The sequence below is a fragment of the Chamaea fasciata genome, unplaced genomic scaffold (genome assembly GCF_029207755.1).
Source record: "Chamaea fasciata isolate MVZ Bird 193981 ecotype frontalis unplaced genomic scaffold, bChaFas1.0.hap1 SCAF_7, whole genome shotgun sequence".
NCBI lineage: Eukaryota > Metazoa > Chordata > Aves > Passeriformes > Sylviidae > Chamaea > Chamaea fasciata.
Window position 1 is genome coordinate 6,523,302 of NW_027094092.1, and position 13,338 is coordinate 6,536,639.

Sequence of the window (13,338 nt, forward strand, 5' to 3'; positions counted from 1 at the left end):
AACCACGTGACTATGCCATATTCATTGCCACAATCAATCCTGATGCCAACCAAGAGACAGTAAATTCTGTAGCCAACAAGCTCAAAAGTTATGAAAGTATGATCAATGGCCCAGTGCAGGCTCATGTCTCTGCCATGATGAAAAAACTCAAAGAGAAGATAAAAGAGGTAAGAGAGGAGATGAGAAAGAATTATTCCCATGTAGCACCAGTGCGAGTCACAGGCCCCAGAGCCCAACGTCCCCCAGCTAAAAAGAGAGGGTACCCCCCACGAGCTAAACTGTAGTCCTTCCTGCGCAACCATGGAAAAGACATGGGAAGGTGAGATAAAAAGCCCACTTCAGTCCTGGCAGCAAGAGTGTGTGAGCTCAAGAAGAAAAACACTCACTGAGGATTTTCCACTAAAATGAAAGTAGCCTCAGCCTCCCATGACCGAGCCACCAGGTATTACAGAAGAGAAGAAGATATGTCAGATCCCCTTGAAGGAACCTCTAATATGTATGTCGAAAAAGAGAATAATAACCAGTGCTAGAGGGGCCCTGCCTCTAGCCAGGAAGAGGCACGGGAAAACCGAGTTTTTCGGACTGTGTGGATTCGATGGCCTAGCACATCAGAGCCACAGAAATATGAAGCTTTGGTAGATACTGGGTCACAGTGTACTCTAATGCCATAGAGACATGTGAAGACAGAACCAATTTCCATTGCCGGGGTGACAGGGGGATCACAAAAATTGACCCTGGTTGAAGCCGAGGTGAGCCTGACCAGGAAGGAGTGGAAGAAACTTCCGATTGTGACTGGCCCAGAGGCTCCGTGTATTCTGAGCATAGACTTCCTCAGGAATGGCTATTACAAAGACCCTGAGAGACTCAGATGGGCATTTAAGATAACTGCTGTGGAAGCAGAAGGCATTAAGCAATTGAACACCTTGCCGAGACTATCAGAGAACCCATCTGCAGTAGGACTCCTGAAAGCAGAAGAACAACAAGTACCTGTTGCCACTTCGACAGTACACCGCTGGCAGTATCAGACAAATCGGGACGCCGTAATCCCCATCCACAAGATGATCCGTGAGCTAGAAAGCCAAGGAGTGGTCAGCAAAACCCACTCACCCTTCAACAGCCCCATCTGGCCTGTGCGCAAGTCTGACAGAAAATAGAGACTGACTGTGGACTATCGTGCATTGAATGAAGTGACTCCACCACTGAGCGCTGCTGTGCCAGACATGCTGGAGCTCCAGTACAAGTTGGAGTCCAAGGCAGTGAGGTGGTATGCCACTATTGACATTGCTAATGCATTTTTCTCCATTCCTCTGGCAGCAGAATGCAGGCCTCAGTTTGCTTTCACCTGGAGAAGTGTGCAGTACACCTGGAACCGGCTGCCCCAGAAGTAAAAACACAGCCCCACCATCTGCCATGGGCTAATCCAGGCTGCACTGGAGAAGGGTGAGGCTCCAGAACATCTACAGTACATCGATGACATCATTGTGTGGAGAAAAACTGCAGCTGAAGTGTTTGAGAAAGAAAAGAGGATCATCCAGATTCTGCTGAAAGACGGGTTTGCCATCAAAAAGAGCAAAGTCAAGGGACCTGCCAGAGAAATCCAGTTCCTGGGAGTAAAGTGGCAAGATAGACGGCAGCAGATCCCCACTGAAGTCATTGATAAAATCACAGCAATGTCTCCACCGACCTGCAAAAAAACCCCACAAGCTTTCCGAGGTGCCATAGGTTTTTGGAGGATGCACATTCCTGAGAACAGTCAGATCATGAGCCCTGTCTACCTGGTTACCCGCAAGAAAAACAATTTCCACTGGGGCCCTGAACAGCAACATGCCTTTGCCCAGATCAAGCAGGAGATTGCTCATGCAGCAGCCCTTGGCCCAGTCAGGACGGGACCAGATGTGAAGAATGTGCTTTACTCCGCAGCCGGGAACAATGGTTTGTCCTGGGGCCTTTGGCAGAAGGTGCCTGGAGAGATCCAAAGCCAACCACTGGAATTCTGGAGTCAAAGTTACAGAGGATCTGAAGCCAACTACACTCCCACAAAGAAAGAGATCTTGGCCGCCTATGAAAGAGTTCAAGCTGCCTCAGAAGTAATTAGCACAGAAGCACAACTCCTTTTGGCACCCCAACTACCAGTGCTGGGGTGGATGTTTTAAAAAAAAGCTCCCTCCACCCACCATGCCACCAATGCCACATGGAGCAAATGGACTGCCCTCATCACACAGCGTGCCCGTATTGGAAACCCAAATCGCCCTGAGATTTTGGAGATAATTACAAACTGGCCGGAAAGAGAAAACTTTGGTCTCACAAACGAAAAGGAGCAAGAACAAGTGACACGGGCTGAAGAAGCTCCTCCGTACAACCAACTGCCAGCAGAAGAAACACACTACACTCTTCACTGACGGTTCCTGTCGCATCGTGAGAATGAACCGTAAGTGAAAAGCAGCCGTATGGAGCCCCACACAACAAGTTGCAGAAGCCACTGAAAGAAAAAGGAGATCAAGTCAACTTGCTGAACTCAAAGCTGTTCAATTAGCCCTTGAAATTGCTGAAAAAGAGAAGTGGCCAAAGCTCTACCTCTACACTGATTCGTGAATGGTAGCCAATGCTCTGAGGGGGTGGCTGAAAAAGTAGAAAAAGGCCAACTGGCAACGTAAGAGAAAACCAATCTGAGCTGCTGATGAATGAAAGGACGTTGCCACTCGTGTAAAGAAACTACCTGTGAAAGTCCGCCATGTAGATGCCCATGTTCCCAAAAGTTGGGCTAATGAAGAACACCAAAACAACAAGCAAGTAGTTCAGGCTGCCAAGATAAAAGTGTCAAAGAAAATTTTAGATTGGCAACACAAGAAAAAGTTGCTCCTAGCTCAATAGACCCACGATGCCTCGGGTCATCAGGGCAGAAATGCCACCTATAAGTAAGCCCAAGACCGAGGAGTGGATTTAACCATAGACAGTAGTTCTCAGGTTACCCATGACTGTGAGACGTGTGCTGCAGTCAAGCAAGCCAAGCGAGTGAAGCCCTTATAGTATAGTAGGCGGTAGTCCAAATATAAATATGGAAAACCTGGCAGATTAACTACATCACCCTTCCCCAAACCCGCCAAAGCAAGCGCTATGTGCTAACCATAGTGGAAGCCACCACTAGATAGTTAGAGACCTACCCTGTGCCTCATGCTACTGCCCGGAACACCATCCTGGGCCTAAAAAAACAAATCCTGTAAAGACATGGCACCCCTAAAAGAATTGAGTCAGACAATAAGACCCATTTCAAAAATAATCTTATAAGCACCTGGGCTAGAGAACATGGCATTGAGTGGGTGTACCATATTCCTTATCATGCACCAGCGGCCGGAAAAGTTGAACAGTGCAATGGCCTGCTTAAAACTACCTTGAAGACACTGGATAAAAAAACCTTCAAAAACTGAAATATTAATTTAGCAAAGGCCACATGGTTCGTGAACATTCAAGGTTCCACCAACCAAGCAGGCCCTGCCCAATCTGAGCCCTTGCAAACGACAGAGAGAAATAAAGTTCCAGTGGTGCACATAAGAAGTATGCTAAGAAAAACTGTTTGAATTAATCCTGCCTCCAGCAAAGACAATCCCATCCGTGGGGTTGTCTTCACTCAAAGACCAGGTTGCACCTGGTGAGTGATGCAAACAGATGAAGAGACCCAATGCATACCTCAAGAGAACCTTGTTTTAGAGTGAACTACCCATGAGAATGTGGCTCTATCCATATTTGCATATATATATTTTTTTTTAACGGTTTAAATTCAATGTAATATGTTAGTATGAGAAAAAAATTCGGAGTGGATAATGTTGGGGGTTAAGTTTCTTCCTTCTTTCTCTAAAGAATTTTTTCCCCATAACTTACCAAAGAGACCAAGTGTTGAATACTTAAGAGTACTTAACCGAAACAAAGAGGTGGACAAAGTTGGAAGAAGGAGATAACGCAGGTAAAAGACAGAGCTTGAGGCAGCCCAGCAGAGGGCTCTTGCGGGCTCTTCTTTTTTCTGAGTTCGGGGAGAAAAAAAACGGCTGTTGCTGGCTGGAAGAGTTTCACTGTGGCCAAAAAAATCCACTCCTGGGAAATCTACTATCACCAGTTCGGCCTGAATCCTGAGCTTTCTCTGCCACCCGTGAGAGCTGGGCTGGCCCTACCTCGCCTTCGGCTTCTTCGGCGCTGCTCCTCTTGCTACAGTGTGACCCTGCACCCCCTGCGCTGCCGGGACATCCTGCCCCTGCCTGCCGGGACACTCTGCCATCCCAGCTACCAGCCTGGGACTTTTCCACTGTTTTCAGCTTGGTGCTCTGAGGATCCTGCAGGGACACCGAAACCAAACTGCCCTGGGTTTTGTAAAACAAAGCCCTCAAGGTTCTTGGTACTGTTTTCTTTTGTTATTAATGTTGTAGTTTGGCTGTTTTGTTGGGGGCTTTTTTGTTTGTTTGCTTTGTAATACATACTAGTAAAGAACTGCTATTCCTATTTCGCAAATCTTTGCCTAAGAGCCTCTGATTGTAAATTTATAATTGAAAAAGAAAAAAAAAAGAAGTGAAGGGAGTTTACACTCTCCATTCCAAAAGAAACTCCCGTTGTTTTTTTTTTATTACCTGGCAGATACCTGTCTTCCCAAACCAAGACTCCAAGGAATTCCTAAAAACCTGAACTGAGATGATTCCGATCCCAGCTGACATGCTTCAGGGATCTGGGATGTTCCTGTTGGAAAATGGCACGTGTGGTGGCTCTGGGACCAGAATTGTCACCTCTCTTCCCTGCTGACATCACATTTGTGTCCCCAGCTACGGAATCCCACATTCCCTCACCAGGCCAATCCTTCCAAGGACAAACACATCATGATCCATGTGGGGCTGACAGACAGGCCTCCAGGAGAGATGGAGGGAGACTTTGGACAAGGGCATGGAGTGACAGGACAAGGGGGAATGGCTTCCCACTGAGAGAGGCTGGGTTCAGATGGGATGTTGGGAAGAAATCCTTCCGTGTGAAGGTGGGGAGACCCTGGCACAGGTTGCCCAGAGAAGCTGTGGCTGCCCCACCGTTTGACCAAGGCCAGGTTGGATGGTGCCTGGAGCAACCTGGCACAGTGGAAGGTGTCCCTGCTGGCAAAGGGACAGTATGGGATCAGGTAAAAACAACCACAAGTGCCCCCAGGACTGAGGAGGAGCTCTGGTGAAGGGCTGGAAGGGGGTTCACAGCACCCTGGTCTCTAATGGCTGTGATTGCATCATCAAGGGGATTGGCAGTAATTCGGGTGGGCTCTAAGTGTTGACAAGCTGGCTGCAAGCAACTGATTACTGTCCTTCCCTTGGGCTCTGGGAGCCTACACTGCAATGAGAGAAATGGGAGTCCATGGCCCAGGGGTGCTCCCATGCGCCCAGGGCAGGTTTTGGCAAGGGTTCTGGAGCTCCTTCCCAGAATGGGAGTTGTTTCTGACAAGCAGCCAGGTGCTTCACCAGCAGTGCCAGCACTGCCAGCATTGCAGTGCCACCAGCACCACCAGTAGCCCTCTGCTGCTGGAGGGACAGTTACTCCTGAGAGAAGAAAAACAATGAATGGTAGAAACCTGTCAGTTGAGGGAAGGAAGTTGGAGAATGGGACACTGTCCTAGGAAGGAGAGTTTCTAATTAGGGGGAAATGTTTCTAATTAGGGGGAAATGAGAAGCCATTCCCAAATGCTATAAACAGGTGGTATGGGGATTGGCTCTCGAAAATGTTGAACGAATATTATCTGTGTTATAATGTTAAAAAGAAGCTCTGGTAAGGTTTGGAGTATTTCTCATATCAGTACTGTATTAGCGCTGAAAGTTGCAATGCTGATCTGGAACCACTGCGGGGAGTCGAAGGCAGAAGGAGTGCACAAGCTCCGGGAAGGCGGGACGAAGGAGGAGCTGTGTGGGAAGGGTGGGATATGTATGGATGTGGGGTTGGCTTACTAAGGGTATCTAAGGCTTGTTACTGCTGTGGGATGGATGCGTCGGGCCGTGCCTCTGGACCTTGTTTTATTTATTTATAACAAGGAAAAACACCACTTGATCTGCATGTAAAAATAGGAAAATAAAATAATAAAAAAAACCCCAAGCTCAATAACGCCGAGGCTGTGCAACTCAGATGGAGCCAAAGTTGCAAAACCACTTCCGACTGCCCCACGACCACACCGAGTCTTTGCAAACAACACAAGGATAGGGGACGGGAGGAGCCAGAGGCACAGGAGTGGGGAGTTCTTGGTGATCTGGGCACTTTCTCCTTCATGTTACTGACCTGGGAGGAGCCGCTTTAGAATACAGATCCCAAAGGAGCAAGAGGTACCAGGAAGCGCTGCTGATCTGCACAGACCCCCTCTGCCTGCTGCTGCCTCACTGGGAACAGGTCAGTGGAATGTTTTCCCTCCTCCCTACCCCACCTCCCTCTCCTCCAGCAGCTGCTCTCTTCCTGCCACCCTCTCCCGGTGACCGCAGTGCCCTCCCCAGCTTCCCCCTCCTCTGCCCTGCGCTTCCCTTCTGCCTCCCCTGCTGAACATCCCAACCCTCCCACCTCCCTCTCCCACCCCACCATTTTCACCGCCCTCCTCCCCTGCACATCTCACTCCTCCCCACTGAATCCTCCCCACTGCAGGGAGCTGCAGAGGAGCCACATGGTCCATCCTGGGATTCTCCAAGCACTGACTCCCCATCCACTCTGACCACAGCCAGGGGCCACATCCCACTGCCTGCCCAGCATCCATCCATGGAGGTGACCACTGTGTCCCCATCTTCTGCCTCACCCACTGAAGGGGACGATCTGTGTGAGATAGATGTCACCAATGTGGCCATACACAGTGTGACACTGCTCATCTGCCTCTGTGGGCTGGTTGGGAATGGGGCTGTGCTCTGCCTCCTCAGCCTGAAAGTCCGTAACCGTGGTATCTATGGCCTGGCTTTGGCTGACTTCATCTTCCTGCTCTTCACAGTCCCCTCCTCTCTCCTCTTCCTGGTGGAGGATGTGTCCTGCTCTCTTCTCATCGCCCTGGTGTACTTGAGTTTCCTTTTCCAGCTGTCAGTGGTCTCCTACTACTGGGCGCTGTTACAGCTGATGTACTTCAGTGGTACAGATTATATGTACAGGCTCTGCCTGCTCTGCTGCCGCTGTGAGCTTCCAGAGCGCCTGCGATGGTTGGTGGTTTATGTCCAGTACTGGGCCTTCTTTGCTCTCTTCACTGTCATTCCTGCAGTGACAATCCTGTGCCCATCACATGGACAGGAGCACTGCCGGGCAGCTCTCATCACCGTGTACGCTGTCATCCTGCTCCTCTTTCCTGCACCCATGGTCATTTCCATCACAATCGACTTCATTAAGGCCATGAGGAGCCCCAAGAAGCAGCAACCTGAGAGGCGCAACATCATTATCTTCCTCATTGTGCTCTTCATTGTCCTTCTCAGCCTCTGCAATTCCCTGCAGGGCCTTGGTTTCATTGTTGTGTCTTCCCAGGTGTTTTTCCTGATCAATTGCATCCATGGCAGCATCAAACCCTTCATTTACTTCATGGCAGGAGGGTTCCGGAGGCCCTGCTCCCTGGGGTCCCTCCAGAGCTCCCTCTAGAGGGTTTTTGATGAACTGAAAGATGAAGCAGCCCACAGCAATGGTGCCCCCAAAGGCACAGTGGTCTGAGCCTGGTGATCCCTTCCACTGCTCTGCTGAAGAACCCTGGGAGAGTGGCTGAGGGTTTCCTTGAGCCACCTGATTAATAAATATCCACAGTGTCTCGACCCCCGTGGTGATTTCTTCCTGCAGGAGAAGGGAGCAGGGGCATTGCCTTGGGTGTTTTTTGAGGAACGCTCTGCAGGGAGCACATTGGAGCATGGCTTTCCTCCTCCCTCCTGGATCCACATGGCTCCAAGCAGAGCAGCTGGGCTCAGTTCTGTTCTCCAGCTCTATTCTTCATGGAATGACCCTCATTGCCTCGGCCCCAGGGAATGAACTCCATGTCCTTTGGCTATGCAGATGGGTTTCATGGTGTTTTGGGGGATCTCTTGCCTGCAAAGAATGTGACACACCCTGGGGACACACCCAGCACAGGGTGATTTCCCAAATCCCTTCTTTGCGGGGCTGGTCCCTCTGGATGGCAGGAGAGGGGTTGGGATCACATGGAGCATCCTTCCCCTTCTGTTCGGAAGAGCTGGCCCTGCATTCCCAGCTGATGAGAAGAGACACCAGGTAGGGCTGCAGAGCTGGGGAGGGACAGCAACATTCCCTTATTCTGTCAGTGGGAATTTGTCACAGTCTTTCATTCCAGAATTAAATTGTTCTGACTAAAGTGCAGGGTTGATGGGGAACTCCATTGAACCCTTGTGCCTGTGACCGAAAGGAATATGGAATATGGAAATTCACATCACCAGATGCTTGGACCATTGAATTTCACAGGAATCAGGGGTTATGCTGCTGTTCTGCAGAATGGGGCCATCCTCTGCTTCCCCAGCATCCAAGTCCAAGGAAGCCCTGGAGCACCTCCATCCTCAACCTGGCCACCCTCAGGAGGAGATGAACAGTGACTGTGCACAGCAGCTTCAGCCAAAATCCATCTCGTACTGATCCTTGTCCTTTTATAACTACTCCTAAATTAAGTTTGCATTTATGTATTTTGTTTTTTTCCAATGTGGTAACTTCAAACCCAGAATATGTTGAATAAACCACATCCGGGCTTTGCTACAGAGCCTGTCCCTGGTGAACAATGTCAACAAATGGCTCATTTCTCACTTCTCACAAGATTTATACCTTTTAACACCCTATGGATGTCTCTTAACTGAAACAAAAGGCATGAGCAGGTGACAGAGGGTGACTATGATGCTTGTGTCCCCAATCATCTGTTCTGTGTGTGCTGTAAGTTGTGTTCTGTACCTTTAAGTCTGGTTCTGAGAGTGAATCAGAGAAAGAAGAAGAGCACAGTTTGTTTTGAAAAACAGCCTTCACTCCTCTGCAGTTTCTTTTTCCTCGGGACAGTGTTGTTCATTGGATGCATGGACAGAGGCTGGACAGAGGGGGTTTTTTGCTTTTAGTTAGTTTAGCTTGCTGAGGGAAAAAAGTTTCCTGGATTGTTTTTTTGCTTTTTTTCTTGGGACTGTTAAAACCTGTTCTGGAGTGAAAACCCCAGAGGAGCACCGGGGTGCGGCACCTGCAGCCCACCAGGGCCTGTTCCTCCAAAGGGATGGATAAGGAACTGACCAAGCCGAGCTATACCCACAGCAAGGACTTTCTCAATTTGCCATCTGACTCCATAACAAGAGGTTTTATTGTTTCATATTATTCATTCTTTATGCTCGTGGGCAGTTTGTTTGTTAAATAAATAGGTTTTTTCACTTTTCTCCAAGGAAGTTTTCTCTCAGACCAGCTGGAGGGGAGGGGCCATTTGTTTTTGCTGGGCAGAGGAATCCCATTCAGAGGTTTCCTCCCAGATTTGTCTTAAACTGGGACAATACATTTTTTTTTGGTGCCCAACTGCGTGGCTCAAGAGAGTGGAAAAAACTTGTACTGATTGTTGATTGCATTTTGGTTGTAATGTGTGTGGGGATAAAGTAGTCGGTTTTGCTCCTTGCTCAATGTTGCTCCTTGAATTCCTGATGTCTCTTGGAATGGAGTCCTTTCTGTGTTTCTGTTCCCTAGGCTTTTTTGAGGTTTTAATACCTTTCTGGTCCCTAGGTTTGTCTTCTGATCAGAAAATATCTCCAGTGTTGTCTCTAACACACAGCTTTTACAGTAGAGGTGCATGAATTAGGATTGCGGTTTTGTTGGGCTCAGTGATCATAAGTTATAGAAAGTTTATAAAGGTAGTGGAGTTTGTGCCACATATGTTTGGGTTATGGTCTCTTCGTCCTACCCTGCATCCTAGTTCCAGCAGCATGTTTTGGGGATTTATTAATAATTGCACCCAGCTTGTTAGAGGAGGAATAGGGGATGAAGCCTTTCAGCTTTTCCTTTCCTCCTTCTCTTTTGAGTCAGTTACCTCACTCTTGGAGAATGTTCAATGTGCCCTGAATGTTAAAGATACTACCTTCCTGGTATTTCACCTGGTGAGCTTCCTTTGTATGGCTTGTAGCTTGTCCACAGTGAGGTCTGAGATTTCCAGAGGGGCTGATGAGACCCCTGACCCAGAAGTAGGCCCAGGTGTGGAAAATCCTGAGTGGTGTGGAGAATGGGAGAGAATGGGCCAGACCTTGAACGAGCCTTCTGATCCCCCAGCTTGGGAATTTTCATGTGAACAAATTCAGAACCCAGATGAGAGGGGGAAATATCTCAAGTACAACTGCCATGGTGACTCTAAGGAGAAAAAGCTCATTGCAATAAGTTGGGCCCTGGCCTATGCTTATCACGCGCTGCTAGATCCTGTAGGGCAGCAGATAGAGGCGGGGGGTAGGGAGATAAATCAGCAGCTACCCCAGTCTCTTGGGCTGCAGCCAACACTCCAGCTACTCAGACAGCAACTAAACCAGATAGAGAGCCTAAGTCAGCAGCTAAACCAGATATGGAGCCTAAGCCAGCAGCTAAACCAGACAATAAGCCTAAGACAGCAGCTAAACCAAACCGTGAGTCCAAGACACTGGCAGTCGCCCCGGCAAAGAAGCACACACACAAAACCGATTGATCAGTGGACGATGATCCAGGTGAAGGACCCTCAATGCCTCCTGATACCCAATTAGAAACCCAGCCAACTGACACACAGTCAGAAGCTGAACCGATACACAATCAGAAGCTGAACAAACTGGCCCAAGATCAGATGCCCAACCAGCTGGCAGAAGATCATGAGCCACTATTGAGTCCTTTTCCCTGAAGGACCTTTGTGGCCTAAGAAAGGATTACACTCAATGACCTGATGATTCTATAATTAGTTGGTTAGTCTGTCTTTTGGATGCTGCAGTCGAGGCTGCAATGCTGGATGGCACTGAAGTGAGGCATTTGGGATCCCTGTCACATGATCCCATAATCGACCAAGGAATGATGAGGGAGGCTACCCCTTGCAGTCTCTGGGAACGGGTCCTGGGAAGTGTGGCACAAAGATATCTGTGTGCAGACCATCTCCATATGCAGCAAACCCGGTGGAAGACCATAGAACAAGGAATTTAACACTTGAGAGAAATGTCAGTGGTGGAGATTGTCTTCTCAGATGATGTAACAACTGGGAATCCAGTCTTGGTACCACGTACATCCATGATTTAGCAAAAGCTTGTATGACTTAGGCCACAAGAACATGCTTCTGCTTTAGCAATAATGAAGTGGGATGACACAGAGAAGACCATGCTTGATATGGCAAAGAAGCTCCGTGCATGGCCCAAAACATGCAAGAATTGCAGCTGGGGAAACAAGTCTGCAGAAATTAGAAGACAAGATAGAGGAGAATCGTAAGAAACTCAAGGAGGAGATTTAAGAGGACCTTGTCCAAATCTCGGCAGTTCAAATCAGAGGTTCTGGTACTAAACTCAGCCCTCCCTCAGACAGGGAGAGAGGGTACACCCCAATGAGGTGAGCTGTGGTTCTTCCTGCATGATTGTGGACAAGACATGAGGAGGTGAGATGGAAAATCCACTGCTGCTCTGCTGCAATGGGTGCTTGACTTGAAGGACAGCCATACTCAGAGAGGAAGTTCACCAAAAGGGAAGCAGCTCCAGTAGCCTGTAGCCAAACTGCCAGGTATGATGATGATGACATGTCCAATTCCCTTGAAGGAACCTCTAAGACATATGCCCAAGAAAAGAAAGATAACCAGGCTTAAAGGGGCCCTGCATCTAGCCAGGTAGAGGCTAGGAAAAATCGTGGGGTTTGGACTGTGTGGATTTGTTGGCCTGGCACATCAGAACCACAAAAATATCAGGCCTTGGTCAACACTGGCGCACAGTGCGCACTAATCACATCAAGACATGTGGGGGCAGAATCTGATTCTATTGCTGGTGTGACAGGGAAATCACTGGACTTGACTCGGTGGAAGCTGATGTGAACCTGACTGGAAATGAGTGGAAGAGACACCCTGCTGTGACTGGCCCAGAGGCCCCATGCATTTTAGGTGTAGACTTCCTCAGAAATGGGTATTTCAAAGACCCAAAGGGACTCAGGTGGGCGTTTGGGATGGCGGCTGTAGAGACAGAGGCTGTTAAGCAATTGAACACCTCCACAGCTGGGAGCCATGGTGTGTCCTGGAGCCTTTGGCAGAAGGTGCCTGGGGAGACTCGAGACCAACCACTGGGATTCTGGAGTCAAAGCTACAGAGAGTCTGAAGCCAACTCCATTCCCACAAAGAATGAAATTTTAGTAGCCTATGAAGGAGTTTGAGCTGCCTCAGAGGTAATAGGCACTGAAACACAACTCCTCCTGGCACCCTGACTACCAGTGCTGGGGTGGATGTTTAAAGCAGAGGTTCCCTCTATCCACCACGCCACCAATGCTACATGGAGTAAGTGGATTGCTCTCATCACACAGCGCGCCCATATTGGAAAACTGAATCACCCTGGGGTTTTGGAGATAATTACAAACTGGCCGGAAGGAGAAAACTTTGGTCTCACGGACAAAGAGGAGCAGGAACAAGTGACATGGGCTGAAGGAGCTCCTCTGTACAACCAACTGCCAGCAGAAGAAACACACTACGCTCTTTTCACTGACGGTTCCTGTCGCATCGTAAGGATGAACCAGAAGTGGAAAGCAGCCATATGGAGCTCCAGATGACAGGTCGCACAGGTCAATAAAGGAGAAGGTGTGTCAAGCCAACTTGCAGAACTCAAAGCCGTTCAATTGGCCTTGGACATTGCTGAAAGAGAGAAGTGGCCAATGCTCTACCTCTGCACTGATTCGTGGATGGTAGTCAATGCTCTGTGGGGCTGGCTGGACGGGTGGAAAAAGGCCAGCTGGCAGCTTAGGGGAAAACCAATCAGGGCTGCTGATGAATGGAAAGACATCGCTCTCAGGGTAGAGAAGCTGCCTGTGAAAGTCTGCCATGTAGATGCCCATGTCCCCAAGAGTTGGGCTAATGAGGAACACCAGAACAATGAGCAGGAAGATCAGGCTGCAAAGATAGAGGTGTCAAAGATAGATTTAGATTGGCAACACAAGGGGGAGCTGTTCCTAGCTCAACGGGCCCATGGTGCCTCAGGTCATCAGGGCAGAGATGCCACCTATAAGTGGGCATGAGACCGAGGGGTGGGTCTCACCATGGACAGTGTTTCTCAGGTTATCCATGACTGTGAGACGTGTGCTGCAATCAAACAGACCAAGAGGGTGAAGCCCCTGTGGTATGATGGACAGTGGTCCAAAAATAAGTACGGGGAGGCCTGGCAGATTGACTCCATGACCCTTCCCCAATTC

The 13,338-nt window shown here is 48.9% G+C and overlaps 1 protein-coding gene across 1 annotated transcript; it reads left to right on the forward strand.

Annotated features, from left to right (window-relative positions):
* Positions 1 to 5,949: 5,949 nt before the first annotated feature.
* LOC136291684 (mas-related G-protein coupled receptor member H-like) lies at positions 5,950 to 9,333 on the forward strand. Its single transcript, XM_066186830.1, has 2 exons — positions 5,950 to 6,387; positions 6,634 to 9,333. The coding sequence occupies exon 2, from the start codon at positions 6,745 to 6,747 to the stop codon at positions 7,594 to 7,596; it is 852 nt and encodes a 283-aa protein (XP_066042927.1). The 5' UTR covers positions 5,950 to 6,387; positions 6,634 to 6,744; the 3' UTR covers positions 7,597 to 9,333.
* The last annotated feature ends 4,005 nt before the right edge of the window (positions 9,334 to 13,338 follow it).